General features: G+C 33.4%; 1 protein-coding gene across 6 annotated transcripts in view; it reads left to right on the top strand.

Moving 5' to 3' along the window:
- LARP1B (La ribonucleoprotein 1B) overlaps positions 1 to 24,746 on the top strand; it is a 103,333-nt gene that overhangs the window by 41,069 nt on the left and 37,518 nt on the right. For 5 of the 6 annotated variants that reach the window (XR_010384931.1, XM_031466194.2, XM_064496579.1 and 2 more), the window contains exon 12: positions 23,277 to 23,400. The exons of the other annotated variant lie outside the window; for it this stretch is intronic. Coding sequence is in view for 4 of the 5 variants with exons in the window: in XM_031466194.2 (XP_031322054.1) it covers positions 23,277 to 23,400 (124 nt within the window). In the remaining variant the exon portion in view is untranslated. The remainder of the gene's footprint in view (positions 1 to 23,276; positions 23,401 to 24,746) is intronic. 6 annotated transcript variants of the gene reach the window in all.

Below are 24,746 nucleotides of genomic sequence, written 5' to 3'. Positions count from 1 at the left end.
GTGTCATTCAGATCTATTCCAGTGAAGGGCAAAAGCATAAAGCTGTTAAGGGATGACAGTAAAAGGTCTTAATGCTTTCAGAGTAGGGAGAGGTTTCTTAAGTGGACACAAAAAGCACAATCTTAAAGGATAGATTGAAAAATTCACAAAGAATGTTTCATTAAAAATCAAAAAGTGCACACATTGCCCACAAAGTGAAGAAAAGATGGTTTCCATTCATGATTTGATAGGTATTATAAAACAAATATATAAAGGAGTAAAATAAAAAATAACGCCAAAAGGTTCAGTAATTGAATGAATTAAAATCATGAAAAGGTGTTCAAAGTTATTAATAAAGAAATACAAATTAAAATGTCAATGAAATATTTCATAAAATTCACACTAGCAAAGTTGAAACACCAGACTGAAATATTTGGGAGTATTTAGAGCAAGGTGGTAATAAAAAATGTAAAGCCATACCCTATGCTTACCATCTCTACTCAGGAATATGCTCTTGAGTTGCATTGTTCAAATATAGTAGCCATTAACTACATGTGGTTATTGAGCCTCAAAATGTGGCTAGTCCGAGATGAGATGTGCTTTAAATGTACAATTTAAAGACTTAAGAAAAAATACTGTTAAATATTTCAGTGATTTTTAGTAAGTATTGCATATTGAGACAATAATTTGTTTGGCTAAGTAAAATGTTAAAATTTTATTTTTTTTAACCTTTTTATTGTAGCTACTGGAAAATTTAAAACTGTGGTTTTCATTACGTTTTTATTGGACAGCACTGCCCTAAGGAATCTGAGAAGTATTCATCAGGAGCAATATATAACAGTATAGCAGAATTATTCATTATATTCACAAATTGTAAATAACCAAAATGTTCATCAGCAATTGACTGGATATGTTGTGGGTATAGTAAATAATGTGATACTATATGGTAGTGAAAATGAGTGACAGATACACATATTTTTATTAACGGATCTAGAAAACAATGCTGAGTGTAAGAAGTTAGGTAAGGTTACATATACCATAAAGCTTAAAGAACAGGTCAAATCAAACATGTATTTTTCAGAAATTACACATACATACATACACAGAAGGTAATATAAAGAAATAGCCAGGAATAATTCTCACGTAAGACAGGATTTGGGTTGTTTTCTGTGGGAAGGGAGTATAATACAGAGGGGTTCCAATATAGTAACAGTGCTGTGTTTCTAGTAGTTGTTATATGAGTGTTTTCTAAACAAATTGCACATGCATATTTAACACGTTTTCCTGTCCACTATATTTTATGACAATGTTAAGAACCTGCTAGCATGAATAGGGTTGTGTAGAACAAGAAGAGGCAAGCCAAAGCTGACTTGCTCAGTTTTCGGAGCTGCAGGTTTATTGTTCTTGGGCTAAAATCGAGGTTAGGTTGAGTCTGTCTTTGTTTTTTGTATATAGCTATTTGTCTTCCTATCCAGTGGTCTGCTAGGGGTTGTGTTGTAAACCTGTACAATATTGACAGCTTTATTGACAGAGGATATACAGGTAGGACTTTCGTCCAAGAGATGTGCTGCTGGCTGTCTGTATCTTGTCACTCATATTGCTGGCTGGCCTCTGAACTTGGGAGGCTCAAGAATTACCCAGTTTACTATCTCTAATGAACCTCTCCCTAACTAGAAATTTTTAGTTTGAATCTGCACAACAAAGGAGAGAAACCATTTCAATCAGTTCCTCAGTCAGTGTACCCTCTGAAAGTTGTTTATGTGGAAAGTAAATATATTCATGCCTTTGTTTCCAGCATTTCAGGAAGAACCTTCAAATTAGAAGCTTCTGAATCACATTGGTCAGTCAGTTAACGTCATCTTTAGGCTCATAGCATTTGCTGTTGTGCAGTATGTCAGCTTTGTCTGGTACTTGGAATATTATGTGAAGCTGTCACTGGTGGTCTAAGCATCAGTTCCGAGAGTTCTCCTTGGCTTCACTGACTTAGTATTGTGTGACAGAACATACCCAGTTGCTAGATGATTAAGGCCTATTCCTGACAAGGAGTCAACCTATGCAAATTCCTTTGAGTGCAATTCTGGACCAAAAAGTAGCTTCTCTGAACCTCAAATAGGGATCATTCTTGTCCTTCTCTACCTCAGTGGTTTGTGAAAACTTTTGAAAACTGTAAAAGACTGGGTGTTTATAAGAAAGAACAAAGGCCATGTGATTATGTGGGACCAGGAATGATGAATGATACAAATGGAGGGGAGACCAGGATTTTAAAGAAAATACAGAAGCTTCAGGCTTTACTCTAGAAATTGTGACAGCACAGTGCTGTCTGTGGAGTTCTTCCCCAGGCACGACAGTGTCAGACATTTCCATCATTAGTCCTTTTGTGTTGTGAATTTTAAAATGCAAAGCTCTATAATTCTTCTTCTTAACACTTTTTTCTGAAAGACTTCCTCAGATTGCTTTCCTCTCACAGGCAACATGAGGCCCCACATCAGCTTAAGTCATTCTCCCTTCAGAAGTGGTTTTGACTTGATTTCTCCCTGAGGAAGAGACTAGTGAATCAGGAAACCTAATTTCAGGTTTTACCTCACTATTTTAATTCCAGCCAAAATCTCTTGCACAAATCAGTTCCTTATGTTAATACATTTACTTCAAATATGGTAGCATTATAATAAATTAACTCTCTGCCAGGGATTCATTCATAACATATATTTGAGTGCCTGACTATGCTGGGAGCTGGGAGTATGGTAGTAGACGTGATTATTGAAAATGCAATCTCCAAGTAATTCATAATGGTGATATTGGTGGGAGTAGGGTGGGTGGATGAGGATAATTAATCCAGAAAATCTAGACAATAAATAACAACCATAATTGACCACTTGGATTTAGTTAAGAGCCTCTTTGTAAATTGGAAGGAATAAACTTGCTGAGTTATCGCAGTGGAACAGTTGGGGGAAAAGTCTGAAATGACAAATGGGAATATGAATGTAGAACATTAAAATATATGAATATTGAAATATGAATATAATACATTCAAATATATATGAGTAAAGTATTTTATTTTATAATATAATATGAATAGTGAAGCTTGGTATAAGGTATTAGAGAAATGGCAGTACCTGAAGGGAGATAAGGAATCAAAGTTTGGGGATGTGTATTTGTGTATTAATATATTTTTAAAGATTAGGATGTACTGGTACATTTTACATGGTTATAAGAATGGTCTAGTGGAAAGGGAGAGTTGAAGATATAGAAGGGAACAGAAAATGGAGCTAAGTTCTTGAGAATATGGGACTGGCTAGGATTCAGGGCATGTGGATCAGGGTTTGTCAGCCTCAGTCCTTTTGACATTTTGAACCAAATAATTCTTTTGTGCAACAAAGGATGGTTAGCATCATCCCTGGCCTCTACCCACTAGATGCCAGCAGCTCCTGACCACCCATGACAATTATTTTTTAATGTACCTTGAGGAGAGTTTTGTGGGTAAAATCACTGCTAGTTGAGAACAATTCATATAGAGATTTTGTTCTTTCAAAGTGACCCTGTTCTTTACCCAGAGCAGGTAATAGAGATAGAAGATGGATGTGGATGGGTTTGTAGATTTGGTGGTGGAAATAAGAATTTTCTTCACATGATTTTATCTTTCTCAATGAAATGAGTCAGGTTATAGGGCTGGTGGAGGAGTCGAGAGTGATGAAGATAAAAAGTCATTTTTGTAAAATGGGAGATAAAAGTTCTTAGAAAAAGCAAAGATTCCTGATGAGCAGTGGGAGACAACAGGCTGTTTCTTTTGGAGAATTTTACTTGAGAGGCTTTAGTCCAAAGAGACCAGATAGGAAATTGGAGGACAGTAATACCAAGATTATTATTGATTTATTTCTTAAAATGATGGTTAAGATCCTATCTAGATCTTACTTGGTCATGAGCGTTTGAAGCTGTTAACTTCTTAAAGCTTTTTGGCTTTCCCATTACAGCACATTCTCTTGCTTTTTTCCCCCCTACTTCTGTTGCCATTCTTTTTCAGTTATATCTTGTTTGTTCCTTAAATGTCAGCGATTCCTAGACTTAAGACCTGTATATTCTTACTCTCACTGCTCTCCCTAAGTACTCTTTCTTTTCAGAGCTTCATTCGCCACTGTATATTGTTTTCATCCCAACTCCCTGGTGTTTAGGCTAGATTTTGATCCTGAATGTCAGCTGCCTCCTGGAACATTTCATTATATTTGTCCTAGAGTTCTTTAAAAATCAGCATGCCCCGAACTGAATTCATTATTTCTCCATTCAAAACCTTCTTCTCTGGCTCCCTTCCCTTTTCAGACAAAACACAACTCCCTCGTTAGTCCATGATTCCTGTCTTAGTTATTAGTTCTCTGGCCCCTAAACATTGGCACAGATGTATCCCTCTTGTCTCACATTAAGTCTTGTTTGTTATTGCTCTCATATTTCATGAATTCTTCTATATGTCCCCATTTCTACTTATCCAGCCTCATCTCATTACTCTTCTCTCTGTACACTGAAGTATTTGGAGTTTCCCAAAGATACTCTTATCATCTCTGAGCTTTTGCTCATACTACCCCAAAGTCTTAAAATGCTCTTGCTCCATCATCTTTGCCACACAAACTCCTATTTGTACTTCAGAGTTGGTCAAGCATCACCTTTCTTTGAGCATCCTTTTTTGTTCCCCATTTCCTGCTCTTTCCACAGTTATGTATACCTTTATAGTAGCAGAATGCAAGTTAAGGAGCTTGATCAAAGATTCTGTTTGTGAGTATATGAATGACTAGGTTCCTAGAGAACCCTCCTATGGAAAATAACTACAAATCTTAGATTGAATTATTGAAAAAATTATCTTAAAAATAAGGTTATGCTCATTCTACAGATTGACTGAATGTGAGATCCAGAGAAAAGAAACTGAGTTCAGAAATAGGCATTTACTCAGGGCAATGAGCTAAATTATCAGTTTTGAAATTCACATCCTAATGAACATGTTATAAGAAACCCTGGGATCCACCCAAGCTAGGAAGTAAAATAGAAGACTGGAATACATCTTCAATGTAAGTGTGGACTAAAAATAAACTTACAATTGATTTGAGGGGTGAAGAGAAGAAGCTACAAGAAAAATTGCATATCTGTGTCTTGGTTCTGAATGGAGGCGAGTGGGAAGTGCTCTGAGAAGCAACCACTCAATGGTCAAACATTTATGGATTTGCAGTTCAAATTCATAATACATTTCAGTCTGAAAAGAGTTGGAACTTAGGAAAATAAAGTGATCCTGGATTGTTAAAAATCAGGTTCCTGGCATAAGCAAACCTATATCCTCTTTAGAGAAACTTATTTCAGAGGTTGGCAAATTCTCCTGTACACAGCTAGATAGTAAATATTTTCTACTTTGCAGTCTATTTAGGGTCTCTGTATCATGTTCTTTGTTTTACAATTTTTTTTTTAATATAACCCTTTGTTGTAAAAGCTGTTTTTAGCTAGAGGGCTCTACAAAGAACAGGCTGCAGGCCAGATTTGGTCCATTGATTGTAGACTGACTTCATTCTAAGCCTAAAAATATTCCCATAGCTATTTTCTAAGTAAGTAAGTTAAGCTTCCAGAGAGAAAAAAAAAAGATTAAGCACTCAAGGAAATAAGATACCAAGTGCATTATTGTAGCAGAAATGACAGCAGAAAGAGACCCATAGATAACTTTGGATGCTGGAATTACCAAAACAATAACAGTCACAGAATATAAAATAAATGTTCACATGGTTCAGTTAATAAATGATGAGATTCAAAATATGTGAAGAGGAAAAGTAAAGAACAAAGCAGACTTGAAAATAACAGAACTCCTATGATAGTGAAAGTTGATTTAAAATTAAGAATTCAATGGTTTCATTTAACAGCATATAAGACAAAGATAATGAGACACTGAGGATTAGTGAATTGAAAGAGTTCAGCAGAAATTACCAAGAATAAAGCACAGAGTGAAAGGGAAGGTATGAAAGAGGTCCAGGGAATGGGGTTAGAATGTACGGATCTAATTATAGTTCCAGAAAGAGCAAGTAAAGAATGGGGCAGAGGCAATATATGAAGAGATAGGGCTAGAAATTTTCTAAAACTCATGAAATAATCAGTTTAATAAATTGAGTTTATTTCAGGAATGTAAGGCTTGAATTTTGGAAATATTAGGAAACCAACTTGCCATATTTAGAGGTTAGAAGAGAAAAATATAAACTTAATGGATGTAGCAATAGCATTTGATAAACTAATACATGATTTAGAAAAAAGAATTTGCAAAACAGATATGAATTTCTATAATGTGAATAAAAAATATCTGCAAAGGAACCAGCATTTAGCATCATGCATAATAGTAAAAATTTGAAAGCATTTATTTATGGAAAGAATAAGATGAAGTTAAAAATTATTTGGAAAATCCTGGGAATTAAAAAATAAATTATTAGAATTATTATCAGACTGTAGCAAGGTTGCTTGATACAAAAGTCAGTGTGTAAAAATCTTTTTGAATTTCTTCCAGCAGCCAACAAAATGAAACTTCAAAAAAGGCTACTATTTATAATAGCATCAAGAAGTATGAAGGAACTAGGACTCAGTCATAACAAAAAATGTACAGGTCCTTGGGAGAACATTATAAACTTTATTAAAAAGATATTAAGAGATCTAAATAAATAGATAATTTGTAGGTTGCAAGAGTTAATATTAGAAAGACAATCCTCAACATTTTGATCTAGAAATTTATTGCAGTTCCTAACGTTTTTTTTTCCCCTCCCTCTCTCTCTATTGGAAGAGCTGATTGCAAAATCTATATGTAAGTGTAAAAAACTAACAGTAGCAAAGACTCTTAAAAAGCACAGAGTTGGCTTTCCCTACCAGATGTCAAGACTTTTTACAAAATTAATAATAAAAAATACTTATTTTTTTGTTTTGGGGGGAGATAATTAGGCTTATTTATTTATTTTTAATTGAGGTACTGGGGATTGAACCCAGGACCCCATACATGCTAAGCAACACTCTACCATTGAGCTATACCCACCCCCCTAAAAAATGTGTTTAAAACAATTAAAATAATAAGATGTTGGTAACACATTTATAAATAATCTGAGAGAATAGAGAACCAAGGACATCTTACTCATGTAGCAACAGGTGGCCATAAAGTTACTGATGAATTTTATATTGTTAAAAATAAGCATATTTATTAAAGAATACAATATGGAAGCTAAAAATAATTTACAAATTGAGAGCATATATACAGCCAAAAATGATTATCCAGAATTTATAGAAAATTCTTATGACTCAACAGACAAGAACAGAAAGCCATATTAAAAAATAGGTTAAAGACTTGGGTAGGGTTTTCCAAAAGAGGAAATCCAAGTGGCTAATAGACAAATGAAAAATGCTTATCCTCTTGGTTAATTAGGAAATTGTAAAATAAAGTTACAGTGAGTAATGTTTCATTTGCATAATACTGTCTTATGTTCTCAGTATTTTCCTTTCTGTATCATTGATTTCTGTTCTTTATTATTTCTTCCTTCTATTTATTTGGGGTTTAATTTTCTTTCTTTTTTTTTTTTTCTAGCTTCCTAAAGTAGAAACATACAATTTGTTAGTAAACTTTTCTTCTTTTCTTTTATAGGCATTTAAAGCTATAAATTTTTTTCTAAGCACTACTTTAGCTGCATCAGACAGATTTTGATCTGTTATGTTTTTATTATTCAGTTTGAAATATTTTATAATTTCCCTTGTGATTTCTTCTTTGACTTATAGATTATTTAGAAGTATATTTTAAAAATTTCTAAATATTTGGGGGATTAAAAATTTTTTTATTGTGGTAAAATAGCCATACTATCTTAACCATTTTTAAAGGTACAATTCAGTGTTGAGGATATTTTGAGATACCTTTCATTTATTGATTTTTAATTTAATTCCTTTGAGGTCAGAGAGTATGTTTGCAAATGTGTCTTTTGAAATTTATTGAGCCTTTTTTATGGCCCAACATGTGGTCCATATTGATGGAGAATTTTATGTATCATTGGAAATAATTTACTATCTGCAATTTTTAAGTGTGATTTTCTGTAAATGTCAATTAGACCAGGTGGTGGTTCTTATATATCATGTAGACTTTTTTTCTTTTTTTTTCTTTTTTATATGAAATACAGAGAGGGATTTAAAATCTTCAGCTATGATTCAAGCTTTTATATTTCTTCCTTTAGAGCTGTCAGTTTTTGTTTCACGAATTTTGTAGCTCTGTTATTAAATGCATATATAAATATATGTTAGACACATATATATGCATTTGTTATGAGATGCTGTATACATATGTACATATATAGTTATGTATTCTTGATGAATCAACTCATCATTTCTTGTAATGCCTGTCTTGAAGCTGACATTACCAGTTTTCTTCCTTTTATCTTTTTATTTTCATCCTATTAGTGCCTTTATTTTAAAGGAGGGTTTCTTGTAGACATCACATAATTAGGTCTTACTAGTTTTAATGTGTCTGTTTCCTTTAAAATCTTTTTTTTGTGACCTCTTGGAGTTTATCAAACACTATAATAATATTACATTTTATTTTCTCTTTTGGCTTCTTAGTTATGCCTATTTAAACTTTTTTTTATTTTTTAGTGATTACTCTAGGACTTATAATATGCCTCCTTAACTTTTTAAAATCTGTTTAGTGACAATAAGTATCATTTCACACTTTTCACTTCTCGTCTGAAATTTAATACTTTTTGGCTTACAAATATATAATATATAATTACAAAAATATAATTGTATTACTTTTGGGCTAGTGTTGTCATATCCTTTTAAACATACTCTAAACCCCATCTTAAAATGTTATTATTTTGCTTTAAACTAAACAATTGTCTTTTAAGGAAATTGTGAAAAGAAATACCGTAGTCTTCTATATTTACCCGTTTTATTCCTTTTTATAATTTCAGTTTTTATATGATATTATTTCCCTCTTTGCCTAAAGAACATGTTTTAGCATTTCTTGTAGTGTAAGTCCACTGACAAGTCATCTCAGCTTTTGTTTGTTTACCTGATAATATCTTTATTTGACCCTGATTTTTGAGTGATATCTTTACTAGGTATAGAATCTGAGTTGAGTTTTTCCTTTTGACATTTTAAGGATGATATTCCACTGTCTTCTGGACTTTACTGTTTCTAATGAGAAGTCAGTCATTTGTATTATTCCTTCGTATGTAATCTGTCACCCCACACCCCCGCCCCCAACCCTTCCCCGCTGCCTTCAAGATTTCCACTTTAACTGCTGATTTTCAGCAGTTTTACTATGATGTCTGTTCAGTGTGGTTTTCTTTGAACTTTTTCCAATTTAGGGATAACTGAAATTCGTGGACGAGAATTTGGAGTTTTTCTTCAAATTTGGGAAACTTTCAGCTATTATTTCTTTGTACTCTTAATCTTACTCTTTTTTTAATTTGGGGATTTTAATTACATGTATGTTATACCATTCAGTAGTGACCCTTGAGGTTCTTTCTGTTTTCTTTTATCTATATTCTCTGTTTCATAGGTCGGATTATGTCTACAAATCTGTCTTCATTTTCACTAACTTTTGTCTGCCATCTTCGTTCTATTTTTTTTTTTCATATGATAAAGAAACATGTTTGATTTTGAACAATAAGGATCACAAGGAGCCTCCATGGAACACAGGAAATTCAACTGCTCTTTAGTAATGCTAAATTTAGCAGTAACAAAATAATCTCAGTCTAATCTGATTATCAGACTATCTTAATTTTGCCTCTATCAGGCTACTACTTGGTAAGTTTGTAATGGAGAACAGAATATCAGAAGGAAGTGTATTGGCATTTCTGATGCCTTTACTGAGCTGGGGAAGACCTTTTAAGTGTTTCCTATTTTTTTGTTTCTTCTCTTTGAGCACTTGCAGTAACTTGCAAAAGCCATCTATTCCATTTTTGAACATGTTATTCTTTCTAACAGAGAGCTGAGAATCTGCCACTGTGTGATTTTTAAAGCTTTGTTTCCTTGAGCTCTGCTAAATAAATCTGCTTCCATATGAGTCTTTTAGATGTTCAGTCATCCTGCCTCCTTTACTGTCCCTAGTCCAAGTTAAACCTGCCTGATTGTTGCAAGTGTTTTTCAGATGGTTTGATTTTTCGATCTCTTTTCACCTCTTTTGCACTCCTGGACATACATAAGGCCCATTTGGTCACAGTGCCCACCTTAAATTATCGTGCCCAGAACTGAATGTTAAGAGTAGTTAGCATTTCAAATCAAAACTACAGCTAGGTACCACCTCACACCAATCTGAATAACCATCCCTAAAAAGTCCACAAATAACAAATGCTGGAGAGGGTGTGGAGAGAAGGGAACCCCCCCCCCCAAACACACACACACTGCTGGCGGGAATGCAATTCAGTGCAGCCACCATGGAAAACAGTATAGAGGTTCCCCCCCAAAACAAAAATAGAGCCACCATATGATCCAGCAATCTCACTTCTGGGCATGTATCTGGAGAAAACTCCAACTCAAAAAGATGCATGCATGCTAATGTTCACCACAGTACCGTTCACCATAGCCAAGGCCTGGAAGCAACCCATATGTCCATTGACAGATGAGTGGATAAAGAAAATGTAGTGCATATATACAGTGGAATATACTCAGCCACAAAAAAATAACCAAACAATGCCATTTTCAGCAACATAAATGGACCTAGAGATTATCATACTAAGTGAAGCAAGTCAGACAGAAGAAGAAAAATACCACATGACATCACTCATAAGTGGAATCTAAAAAAAGGACACAAATGTATTCATCCACAAAACAGAAACAGATTCACAGACACAGAAAACAAAACCATGGTCACCAGGTGGGACAGGGAGAGTGGAGGGACAAGTTAGGAGTTCAGAAATTGCAGATACCAGCCATTGTATATAAAATTGATAAATAACAAGGTCCCACGGTATAGTACAGGGAACCATACTCAACATCCTGCAACAACCTATAATGAAAAATAATACGAAAAAAAATGTATAACTGAATCACCATACTGCACACCAGAAACTAACACAACATTGCAAGTCAACTATACTTCAATTAAAAAAAAGAGTAATGAAGTTTTTTTGGTTGAGCCTTTATGCCAACCATGTACTAAGATGCTTTCCATGTTCCTATATCAATCTTATAGTAACTCTGGAGGAAGTTTTTGTCCGCATTTTATAGGTGGCATTACACAATTTGAAAAGGGTTATGAAACTAACACAGCCAATCAGTGGTGGAGCCAGTAGTATCAGGTTTGCTGACTCTTCACTCTGAGCATGCTCTCAACACGTCCCTCAGGTTGAGTTCATCAGTCTCAGTCTTCTCTTCATTTCAGTTACTTTCCTTCTGTTATGAAAGTTCAAGATTTTATTAGTACCTCTTGCTCTTATTGTGTTACCTGTTGGAATCTTTTAAGTCAGAATTTAATTTTAGTATTATTTTATGTTTTTGAGACCTTTCTAATTTATTTTCAAAGAATGTGGAAGTGTTGGTTTCCCAACATTGATTCTGACTTTATGTAGAGATAGGAAATTTGAGACATCTGTAGATTTCTAGTAGACATCCTCATGTGTAAGGATGTCTGTAGATCCTTGGCTTTTCCTGTGTTGGTTTCTTTCTTCTGAAGTAAATGTTTAGACTTTTGCCTCTTAGGGTTACAGATTTTTGAGGAATTTTGTCTTTTGAAGTAGGCGATGTTCTGTCAAATTTTGGCAGGTGTTCTGAGTGTAATGGGTAGGTCCATAGATGTCTTTCTTGGTATATTCACGGGAGAGGATGAGGTAAGAGCATCCTGCTCCGCCATCTTGGCACCCCCTATCCATTCTGTTTTTAATCTCATCCAAGTACAAAGTTTCAGTTCTACAATTTATATTTTTTTATAGTTTTTTTCTGCTGGGACTCCCTATTTGTTCACTCATTAAGACCATCTTTTCTTTCAGTTCATCAAACATTAACTATATAATAGTTACTTTAAAGTTCATATCTTAAAATCCAACATTTGAAACATCTGGAAGACAGTTTCTGTTGATTATTGTTGTCATCGTTTTCTTAACTATGTGTTATATTTTCCTGTTTCTTTTCACATCTAATAATTTAAAACCTTTTTTACCAGACATTGTAAATATTATACTGTAGAGATTATAGATTATGTCATCTTCCTATGAGGAATATTGATTTTTTTGTTCTATTGGCTGGCCAGCTTGGAATTTTGTGGGCTTTGTTTTACTGTTTGTCATGTTGGATCTGTGGGAAGCCTTTCTAACTTGACAAAGCTTCACCTCCAAACTCAACATCTTGTCAGGTTTTGTGTTAGGCTCTGCTAGGGAATCTAGAATAGGTCTTACTATAAGATGTGAGCCTTACTTTATAGTATGGCCTAATTTTTAAAGAGTGTCTCACCTGGATTCCCTGGGTGTTAATGAGTGGTTAACAGGGGGTCTCCATTCTCGGCTGGGTCTGTATGCTGTCATCTCCCAACACCATTAGATCTTTAATATATCTGTTTAGCTCAACCCTACGGCACCCTTTTTAGATATATTTCAGGGAGTCTTATCCTCCATATTTGTAGCTCAGCCTCAGCCAAGGATTCACAGAGGTCTGACCCTTACTCAAATGTATTGCCTCCAACTCTGATTAGTTCCCTCTTCCTCAGTGCTCTGCTCCACAGATTCCACAGCTTCAGTTTCCCTGAATGCTAAGCACTACCTTCACAGCTCAGCAGGAGAGCCATGCTTTGCTTGGGCTGAAGCGTGTTGTGCCATGGGTGGGAAGTTGTACTGAAAAAGAGAACTGGGGTGATTGTGGAGTCCACCTTGTGAATTTCTCTTCTCTCAGAGGTCAAGGTCTTGACATTGCTAGTTACCCAGTGCTAAAAATACTTATTTTATATCAGTTCACGGTTATTTTTATTTAGAATTGTAGGCTTGTATCAGTTATTCCATCACAGGCAGAAGCAGAAGATCATAACTGTTACATCATAAAATTAATGTCTAACGATATTAAGTCCTTGCAAAGAATGGTACAACAGGAACTCATAAACCATTTTTGGTGCTAGATTAAGTTGTTATAACCATCTTTTTTTTTTTAAATTGAAGCATAGTTGATTTATAGTATTAGTTTGAGTTGTATATCATGGTGAGTCACAATTTTTTTATAGATTATCCTCCATTTAAAGTTATTAAAAATACTGGCTATATTCCTTGTACTATATAATATATACTTGAAGCTTATTTTATACATAGTAGTGAAGGCAGCCAGTTGGCTTGATTTGAAGGGGGGAAATGGAGAAAAGAGAGGTGAAGACAGAAAGTAACCTCTGATGCTAGAAGTGGGTAGACTATCTCTTGAATAAATGTTAAAGTCTTATAATTATTGCTAAGAACAGTGATGATGAAAATCTTTTGTTTCAAAGAAAGTGTGTTGAAGAGTGACCAATAATTCAATATTGAAGCAATATATGTAAGTCAATAAATGAAAAACAAATCAGTTTCTAAAGTATCTCCTTCAAAGATAGTGTTACAATGCAGTCTTTGTAATTTCTAAAATTCTAGCCTACTCCTTCGTTGATGGAGTTGCAGTGATGTGTAACACAAATGTACTTATTAATATCCTGATAAAGATAAAATTTATGAAAAATACACAGTTTACAATCTTTATTATTTCTTTAGTAAAGAAAAGTTGCTCAACATTGATTGGTCTAAGAAGATCTAGGTATGTGAATTCTCTAATGCAATGGAGTTAAATGTTACTTGGGAATTAGTTCTAGAGTTCTTTTTAAGTTGAAAATTGAGTATGGCCAAAATACTCTTTAAAACTCCCTTAAGCCACTTGTAAAATACATATGTGAATTTAAGTATAGCCCTGCATCATATTATGCATATTATATTTATCATATCTATAATAATGTAGCAGGATCATATTTGTAAAATATTCGAATACTTACTATTTTAGCAAATTTGTGAAGATTCTAACTTGGTGACCCTGTTCGTGGTCATCTTTTTCCTAAGAAGCTGATTTTTAAAATAATTTAACTTTTAGTCAGTGTTTCTCTGTGTTTCTCAACCCTTTTTTAAAACATGAAAGCCTTTAGTTGTAAAATTAGGTTCCTGAGGTTATGGTTAAAGTGTATACCTGTTTGGACACTTTTAGTGGTCAGGACATTATTAAAACGTATACTTCCTTTTGTTGGATTTTTATTTATGTGAGTTAACACTTTTGGTTTTAATTATATCATTGCATATGTTCACTGAGTAGGATGGTGGTTGCATTAAAAAATAATCACTTGAAAAAAGTAATTGTTATTGCTGAACAAGTATAATCAAATTTCTATAAGTTAAGCATTAGTACTACGGCACTTTACTGAAATTGAAGTTTGTTTGGGTAGGTGGGATGGGACCAGATTGTGAAGTTTCTTAAGCTGTGTAGGAATTTAGAATATGGAGTGATTGCATTTCTTATAAAGAAAAGGAATATAACCAAATATGGCTTAATAAGATTTAATCTAACAGAGGCATTAATGTAGGTCAAGGCAGGGGAGGGCAGAAGTTGAGTTTAAACTTATTTATAATAGTCCAAGGGTAAAGTGAAATGCTGAACCAAAGGAATAGCATTTTTTTAAACAAGTATTTATTAAAAACCAGTTATATTCCAGGCTTTGAGAGAATTGAAGAAATGCCAGAATTGGGAAAGGATTTTAAAGAAACAATTTATTGTACCAATGCGATACAAATAGAAACATTAACAAGAAAAGACTGGGAGGAAATGATACCGAGATCACATTTGGAAATGTTGAGTCAGTGTCATGGTGTCTATTTACGTAAAATGTCTTTTATCATCTCTCTATATACTAGAGATGATAAGAAAGCCAGAAATGTAGATTTTAGAGTGTTTAGTATAAAAGGAAGAACTAAAGCTCAAAGAATGATCAAACTTTTCAGACACTGAAGAAATAGAAGAGAGGGAGCAAAAGAGATAGGAATGTCTGCTGGTGGTTATTAGGAGAGAAAAATAGAAGTAGTTATTTGTAGTTTTACTTGAAGAAGGCAAGAAAATAAATGGTTTCTGAGATCATGATCCATAAAGAGGTATATTCTGGCTCATCTATATCTTGAATTTTTTTTCTCCACTGATTTCTTACTTTTTCTAAGGTCAACTTTGTCCTTAAAATTTGTCTTTTCCTAATGTTTACCCCATTGTACTTACCATCTAGACTGCAGTTCATATAGTGGATGAATAGGAGGTCAGGAAGTTGAAGCACCGAGGGTTCTTTAAAGAAATATGGCTGAGGGAAACCTTCCTTGCTGGTTCAGCTTCCCCTTGTCCTCTTCTTGACAATATGAGTTATAAATAAGTATAAAATACATACTTTTGAAAGATATTTTTAACCTGTATTAGTTTTCTATATATAGTATAAACATATTTATATATCAGAAATATACATTTATATTTTATTCCCTCCAAGTCTTTATTTAACCTTCAGAAAAGTTGTAAGTATAATATAATGAACAACAGTATAACCTTCACCTGGATTCAACATTTGTTAACATCTTACCATATTTGCTTTTTCTCTCTACATAATACATATGTAGATGTATATAATATATATGTACATTTTTCTGAACCACTTGAGAGTTGTAGACACTATGCTACTTTATCCCCAAATGCAAAGCTTGTGTCTTTCAGAAACAAGTACATTCTCCTACATAACCAGAACTATCAAACACAGAAAATTTAGTGTTGATAGACTGCTATATCTAATATATATAGTCTATAGTTAGATTTCTCCAGTTGTCCTAATATTGTCCTTTAAAACTTACTTTTATTTTTTCGATACCAACTCCAAGAATCACACATTATGTTTAGAATTGTATAATTTTAATATTCTTTAATTTGGAACGGTTCCTTGGCTTTATTTTATTTTATTTTTTTTTACGACAATGACATTTTTGAAGAATCCAAGAATAAAGGCCAATAGTCCCTCAGTTTAGGTTTGCCTGGTGTTGCTACATGATTAGTTTCAGGTTAAATATTTTTGGCAAGAGTATTATATAGTTGATGTGCCCTACTTAGTACTTCACCTCAGGAGACATAAGATGTCAGTTCCAGAATCAGTCATTTAGTTATCATGGTGTCCACCATATTTCTTCTCTTCATATTTCTTCAAACAGGTGAAGGTACCTGATTTTCTTTGTAATTAATAAGCGATCTCTGGAGTGATATTTTAAAACTGTGTTTCCCAGCAGTCTTCACTCAGTGTTTTACCCTCCATTGATGATTTTTGCCTGAATCAGTTATTACTATGGTGTTTATAAGATGATAATTTTTTGTTATTCCCTCTATGTTAATTAGTTAGCATTCTTCTGTAAAAGAGAACTTTCCACTCCTTTTTTTAAAATTTTAACTTTCTCTTTTCTTTTTATCTTTTCAGTGTCAGTATACCGTTGACACTAAATGGTGTCTAAAATGTATACCATTCCATTCCTGTCATTCATTTTGATGTTCAAAGTGTTTCATGTTTGGTCAGGTTAGAGCTCTCTCAAGATGAGTCATATATGCAACTGTTATATCCTCATTTTTTAGTACTTTTCATAGCTTATGGCATGACAAGGTGGTCTGCTTGCCTTTACTGGGGGGTGTCTGGTTTTGTGTGTGTGTGTATTAAAATATACATACAAAAATTTACCACTTCAACCATTTTTAAATGTACTATTTTTGATTGCTTTTTAAATGTGGTTTTCCCTGGTTGTATCCTTGACCTGCTTCTTTTATTACTTTGTTACCTTGTCCACAAGTGAGAGAATTTACTCCTAGGTTTTTAATCATTAACTATGTGCTAATGATTTCCTCACGTCTTTGTGGGACTCTTGAACTATATAACCAGTAGAATTATATAACCAATATTCCAACTGTTTTCATGTTCCACAGGTATCTCATTTATATTTTGTCTCCATTTAAAAAAATTAAAGGAAACATACCCTAATTCTGTCTTTTATATTTTTTAATTTTTGTTGGGTGCCTTAGGAATCTTCATCAATTTCTGACTTCCAACATTTGTCACTAGGTCCTGTCCATCCTTTCCTATCCATCCCTCCTGCCATGTGACAGTTCTGGCCTGAACCATCTCTCCATATGGTTTGTACCCTAGGCTCTTGGCTCTGGTTCATTTCTTTCTAGCTTTCCTCTTGTCCAAGTAGTCTTCCTCCTTTCTTTCTCCTTTCCTCTCTTCTTCCAAGCAAGTGAGGGAATTTACTACCAGAAGCCCGAGAAGCAGTACTTGCTTCCTGGCATGTCTTTATCTAAGACTTCAAAGAATGATTTGGCATTTCTCTACCCCTGTCTTTGGTCTTTTTTCCTCTGTGTTAGCTTCATTTAAGTCAGGCTTTCTCCATGAGGTGGCAATGATGGCTGCAGATAGTTTCAGGCTTACTTTATTTTCAAAGTAAGTGATCCCAAGGAAAATAATGCAAATTCCTCAAATTTCTAAAATAGTAATCTGACCATTTCCCTAATTTTCTTAATGTTCTTCATTGCTTCTTTACTCTCTTCAAGATAAAGTTCAAATTCTTGGCAAACAACAGTTCATAATTTGGCTCTTACATATGCATCTTCATTGTGCCACTGCTTTCAGTTTTAAAAGTTATACTCCATAAATACCAAGTTGCATGTGTTATTTCCTCTGCCTGCAGTATTGTTTTACATTGTTTACTTGCCAAACTCGTTTCATCCTTTAGATTGCAAAACCCAGTTCAAATTTTACTTTTCCCAGGAAATACCTCTTCAATAGCTTTTATTTTTATCCACCTCAGGAAAAAAATCACTTTTTAAATTCTAACTTTTTACCTCATATGTGCCTATTTTTAACTTATACTGAAATGTAATTAACTTGTTTACAAGTCTTTCTTATCCACTGATTATTGTCTCTTTGGTCCCTTTTTGAGCAAGGCAAGGTATAAATTTATAAAAACAAAAACAAAAATTAGACTTTGGCTGTACATCTGGTTGTGCTAGACTAGGTAATTCATATCAGCCCTTCTGCTGAGAAGAACTATAAAAGTAGGTTTAAAAATCCACATGAAGGCACACTGGCACTAACAAGACAGTAAAGAATCATGTGGTCAAAATTTGGAAGAAGGAAATCTAAAGAAATAAGACTGGCATTCAAGTCTGCACTTCCCTTAGAGGCATCTGCCAGTTCCAGAAGAAGCAACTGAGAAACTTAAAAGAAATTTTCTGAAAAACTCATGGGCTTAGAATTCAGAAACTAGAGGGGGACATCTAGTAAGCCTTCCAGGCTTTGGGAACTCTAAAGTCCTATATCCTAGAATATTAGGGTGAACTTAAAAAGATGTGATCTCAGTAGGGAAAGCTGCTTCTTTTTAAATTTTATTTATTTATTTTTGTCTTGAAGTAGTGTAAGCTTCTAATCATTTTAATTCCTCATTGGATCAACAGGCTGATGTGTGTAGCTACTTAATTGAAGCAAACACAGTTTCTTTCTGGAGTAAAATACCATCCTAAGCCTCAGATTTTCAGTAATAGTGTGTGGCCCTCAAAAAATAATTAGGCATACAAGAAGACAAGATGGGAAAAAAAAAAAAAGGAACAACAAAAAATAGAGACAGATGCATAGAAATCCAGATAAGAGTTATAAAATTCACTTTAAATTTGTTGCTGTTAATATGCATTTTTAAAAAGATAAAATGGAGAATTTCATAAAAGAAATGAAAATTTTAAAAATGAATTTAATTGAAATTCCAGAAATGAAAAATGTAACTCTGTGGAGTGAATTAATTTAACAGTAGAAAAATACAGCTGAATACAGAATTACTGTGATGAGTCAAAAAAAACCCCCAAAAATCCAGATTGAAGCATGGAGCAAAAAAAGATGGAAAATACAGAAAAGAGTGTTAGAGGTAGGAGATACAGTCAAAAGCTCAAACATACATTTGATTGGATTCTCAGAAGAGAGGAGGAGAGGATAAGGCAGAAGTACTATTTGAAGAGATTATGGCTGACATTTTACCAAAACTGATGAAACATATAGTGAGGGATAAATTCAAGAAGTCCTAAAAACTCCAAAGAATATAAATACAAAGAAAACCACATCAAGGCCATAATTTAAAATTGCTGACAACAAATAACAAAAGCCAGAGAAAAAAGACAGATTTCTTTAAAAGCATCAATAGTAAGACTTACAGCTAACTTCTCAGCAGAAATAATGGAAGCCAGGAGACAATGGGATGGTATAATCACAGTACTGGAAGAGAACTAATGTTAGGAAATAAAGATAAACAAGTCATTGAATAATACATTTAAAATAAGTGAGTTTTATGGTTTGTAAATTATATCTCAGTTAAGCTATTTAAAAATGAAATAGCCATCAGACATACAAAAACTGAGAAAATTTATTTTCAGCAGATATGCGTTAAAGAAATACTAAGGGAAGTTTTTTAGGCAAAGAAAAATGATTCCAGAAAGAAGTTGAAGGTACATAAAGGAATGAAGAGCAATGGAAAGGGTAAATATGTGTAGATTTAAATAAATAGGGACACTAACCACAACAAAGTTGGTGTAACTCTATTGATAAAGTAGATTTTTAAGGCAAAAAGAATTATTCAAGATAAAAAGGGACATTTCATAACCATAAAACATTTAGTTGCCCCAGAAAATATATTAGTTTTGTATACATTTAGTAACATAGCCTTAAAATATATAAGACAAAAATTGACAGGTGCAAATAGTCAAATTTATAATCATAGGGAAGATTTTAATAAATGTTATCAAGAAAAATGCAAGATACAGCAAGCAGATGAAAAACTCACTAAGGATGTACAAAATGTGACCAACATAGTTAACAAACTTTGCTTAATTGACAAATGAAATACTACATCCAACATCTGCAGAATTCACATTCTTTTCAAGTGCACATTGACCCTTATCTCATACCATACACAAAAAGTCAGTTCTAGATATATTGTAGTTCTAAATGAAAATTCAAAATAATAAAACTTACAGATTAAGGTACTATCTCCATGATCTTTTAGAACAGAAAGATTTATTAAACAGGAAATAACACAATGAAGGAAATGATAGATAAAATATACTACATTAAAAAGAAGGTTTTCACCAAAAGACACCATAAGCGTGAAAAGGCAAGTTACAGAGTGGAAAAAGGCATTTACAACATTTTATAGAGAGCTCTTACAAATCAAGGAGAAAGACAAGTCTATAGAAAAATGAGCAACAGAAATAATCACTTCCCTAAAAAGCTATCCAAATAAAATATACTAAAAGTTTTCATCATTATTAGTAATCTGAGATATGTAAATTAAAACCCCAATGAGGTAACACACCTATCAGTGCCTACATATTTAAATTTTTCAAATTTTTGAGATAATTACAGATTTAGGGGAAATTGGAAAAATAGTACAGAGAGGTCCAGTGTAGTCTTCACCAAGAGCCCTCCAAAGTTATATCTTAAAATTAAAATACAATATTAAAACCAGGAAATTGACATTTATTTTATATGTATGTGTATAGTTCTATGTCATTTTCTCATATGTAGATTCACATAACTACCATTAAAGTCAAGACACTGAATTGTTTTATCACCACCAATATCTCCCTTGTGCTATTAAACTCACATCCACCTGCCTGCCCTCTGTTTCTCATCTGGTAGCCACTCTATAATGTCATTTTCGGAATGTTTTATCAGTGGAATCATACAGCATGTTACCCTTTAAGACTGATATTTTTAAATCATAATGCCCTTGAGGTCCACCAGAGTTGTTGTGTACATCTGTAGTTTTGTCCTTTTCAAAAAGACTCAGTTTTTAAAAACTGGCAATACCAAGTGTTGATGAGAATGTAGAGCAATAGGAACTTTAATATACTACTAATGGGAATGTAGTTAGGTACAACCACTCTGAAAAAGTATTTGCTATTTTCTACTAAGGTTGAAATGTACTCCCTGATTCAGCAACTCCAGTCCTAGTAAATACTCAATAAAAATGTATGTCTGTTAACCAAAATTATTGATTTGGGAAGACATATTTACAGCAACATTATTTATAATAGCTGTAATCTGGAAAGGACCTGAATGCTTATCAATAGTAGAATGGATTTTTTTTAATTGTGATTTGATCATACAGTAGAATACCATAGAGCAAGGATGGACAAACTTTTTTTTGTAAAGAGCTACATTATAAATATTTTAGGCTTTATGGATCATACATTAACTGTGGCAACTACTCAACTCTGCAGTAGCAGTGAAGCAACCATATGCAATATGTAAACAAGTGGATGCAGTTTTGTTCCAGTAAAACCATTTACAGAAACAAATTTTGGCCTTTGCTGACCTCTGCTATAGAGCCACAAACTATAGATGAATTTCAGGAAGATAAGTTTCCATGAAAGAAGCCATACGTTATGATTTTTTTTTATAAAGTTCAAAAACAGGGAAAATGAATCTATAGAATTGAAATCAGCATATTGCTTATCTTTAGGAAGAAAGAGAGGGTAGTGACAGGAGCATGAGTACTTCTAGGATGCTAGCAATTCTATCTTTACCCGAATGGTGGTTCAGTAGGTCTGTTCACTTTTGACTACTCATTGAGATAGATGCTTATGATTTATGCACTTCTCTAGGTGTGTGTACGTATATGTATGTTTGTGTGTTATACCTTAATTAGATTAAAAAGTTAAATTTAATAAAAGGAAACATTATTTGTGTTTCCATCAGGATAGAATTGTGTTTCTTCTTCTCTGGCATATGATAAATGTACAATAAATGTTTTTTGAAGTTGGAGGTGCTAATAGCAAGCTCTATAAAGGACAGTGACAAGTAATGATTCTGAATTAGCTTGAAGAGCTTATTAAAGACTTTGGGGAAAGCAATTTTGGTATGGGGCAAGAGCTGAAGTAATCATTTAAGGCATTTTCATGAGAAGATAATAAATCCTCATTTAAAGGCTAATGGGATCTAATAAATGGTGTGAGCTGACAAGTAATTATTTATGCTAAAGACAGAAGGAAAAGATTTTTTGGTTAGCTATTAAGAGCAAGGTACCATAACTATTTTGTAATGATGGTGTTTAATTTGGTTCACCTAACAAATACTTTTTTGTTTTTCTAACCTGCTTATACCCTTTTTGGATGTTACTCTGTGTAGGGTCATGGACCCATTAACACTGAGTTATGTTCATGATACACAGTTTACCAAAGAAAACCTCTAAGATGTAGTAGAGTGCAAGCAATCTCTCAAGCTCTTTTTTTTTTATACCATAGCTTACACCAGGCATAGATGGTCTTTATGCACTAAGGCCAAACAACATTTCAGTAGAGAATGGCCTCCACTTCTGTAATGCTTTACATATGTGTAGGTCAGGGCAGGAAATGTCTAAGTGACTATGTAACAATAGTTTAGAAAGGGGATGCTTTAGGAACTCCCGGGGTATGGATGGGCCCATTTTTCCTTTGAGCTAACAACTCAGACCTGCTGAGCATCCTTGCTGCCAAGCTTGTAAAAGGTTTAGAAATGAATCTTCCAGAGTCATCTAGATTTATCTTTTGTCACATGTTTCCCGTTACTACAAAATAAGGTAGAAACTTCTTGGCTTAGTATTAAAGATCTTCTAGTAGCTTTCTCCAACTTATCAGGACTTTTTGCCACTGATTCTACAGAAACTTTCTCTCACTGAATTATCTTTCAATAAATAATTGCTTATTCCAAGCTTCTCATCTTTGCTCACATTACTGAAAATTTAGGATACTTTTCCCTTTCTCTAAATTGTCATCATTAGGAGCTACTTTTGTCCCATCCCTTCTGTGATGCCTCCCTTATGAGAATTGAGAAGATCTCAATTCTTATACCAAAGAGTATCACTATTCATACACTAATATTTTTTTGTGTACATTTCTTTTCATTTAACTTGTACACTTCTTAAGGGTAGGGAACATGTATTAGATTACTTTGTAGCCTATTCTGTAGTATTCTAGTGATCTTATGTGTAAATACTCAACAAATAATGATAAGAATGTATGTTCTTATAATGTGTAACTATAAAATATTCATTATATTTTAGGGTTCTCAAGCTTGTTTTAACTGAATACTAATTGTTATTAAGTATAATGCTTTATTCTTTATTAGAACATCTTCTTTTATTCTGTTGCAATTAATCCATGTTTTTAAAACTCATTTTTTGAGATTGGTATCAATTGTTGTCTGTTGGTTACTCTGTTAGCCAGTTTAGTAATTAGATTCCTTCATTCTACTTCAGCAAGAAGTTGAGAACTTTAAGAAGCTAAATCTCATTAGTAAAGAGCAGTTTGAAAACTTAACACCTGAACTTCCTTTTGAGCCAAACCAAGAAGTTCCTGTAACACCTTCACAGTCCAGGCAAGGTATGTAAATCTGCTTTTGTGTAAGTGTCTGAATAGTATTAAGCAGTTCCAAATTGTTTTTAAAGTTTGCTCTTTTGTATTTGTGGAAAACATTTAGGTATCTGGTAAAAGACTTGAAATTTTAGAACTCAGCATTTTTTTAATCCTTTGGTGAACTTCAGAACATTTTAGAGACTTAAAAGTACAAATTGTAAAAGGACAAAGTTTGAATCCCACCTTACCCTTGGTGAATAGGCAAGTAGTTACAAAGGTGATCTAAAAGTTGTCTGCTCTAACATCAGATCATGCTAAAACCCAAACACTTACTTGAAAGTATACAGAATTGGTTGGTTCTTTATGTGTCTCATTTGATTTTTGAGATTGCTGGGAATGCTTCTCTTCTCTAAATAAGGAAAATTTTTCACTGACCTGATTCCTTAAAATATACCACTAGCATCATTCTTTTGTTTTAAGGCCTTAGCTTTGTGTGAAAATGTAAATACATTTAGGAGATTCATAAATTGAATCTGACATTTTCAGGCAAGTGTAACTAATGTTGTTACAGGCTTTGGTGAAGGCAGATTAAAGAAAAACTTAATTTGAGTAACTTCAGACATAAACAAAACCAGAGCAAATTGTATAATGAAACCCTATGTATTCATTACCCATTAGCTACTTAATCATCTTAGAGCCAATTTTATCTCAACTCCACTCATTCTCTTTACCTCCCACTGGATTATTTTGAAGCAAACTCCTAATCATATTATTCATGTTTTTTCATGAATATGTGTTTTTAAAAGATAAGAACTATCTACTTTAACACATAAATAACACAGAGTACCATTATCACATCTAAAATTAACTAATTCCTTAATATAAAATAGTTTTCAAATTTCCTCATTCATCACTTAAAAGAAAAAAAATCAGAATCCATATAAGTTCCAAACACTGCAATAGGTTGATATGTCTCTTTTAGTCTATAGATTCACACTGTGTCCTTTTTCCTTCCATATTACTGTTGTAGAAATGAGATTGTTTGTCCTGTAGAATTTCTCACAGTCTGGATTTTTCTGATTACATCTCCATGGTTTTACTCAACCACTTTTCTGGTCCTGAATTTTCTTTAACTGTGATTTTGATACCAAGGCTTGATCTGATTCAGGCTCAAATTTTTGCAAGAATATGTCATATGTAGTATGAATACTTACACTAGGAGGCACATAATGCTTGACTGTCTCTCTTTTTGTGGTATTGGTAGCCACTGATAATCACTGCTTGGAACTTTTATTTCACAAGTGGCTGCAAAATGGTTATAATTCTGTTTTCGTCACTGCTTCTGAATTTAGTAGACAGAAAAAGAAACAATG

The sequence above is a fragment of the Camelus dromedarius genome, chromosome 1 (genome assembly GCF_036321535.1).
Source record: "Camelus dromedarius isolate mCamDro1 chromosome 1, mCamDro1.pat, whole genome shotgun sequence".
Lineage (NCBI taxonomy): Eukaryota > Metazoa > Chordata > Mammalia > Artiodactyla > Camelidae > Camelus > Camelus dromedarius.
The sequence above is the reverse complement of the archived record's forward strand: the minus strand, read 5'-3'. Positions and strand labels throughout refer to the sequence as shown.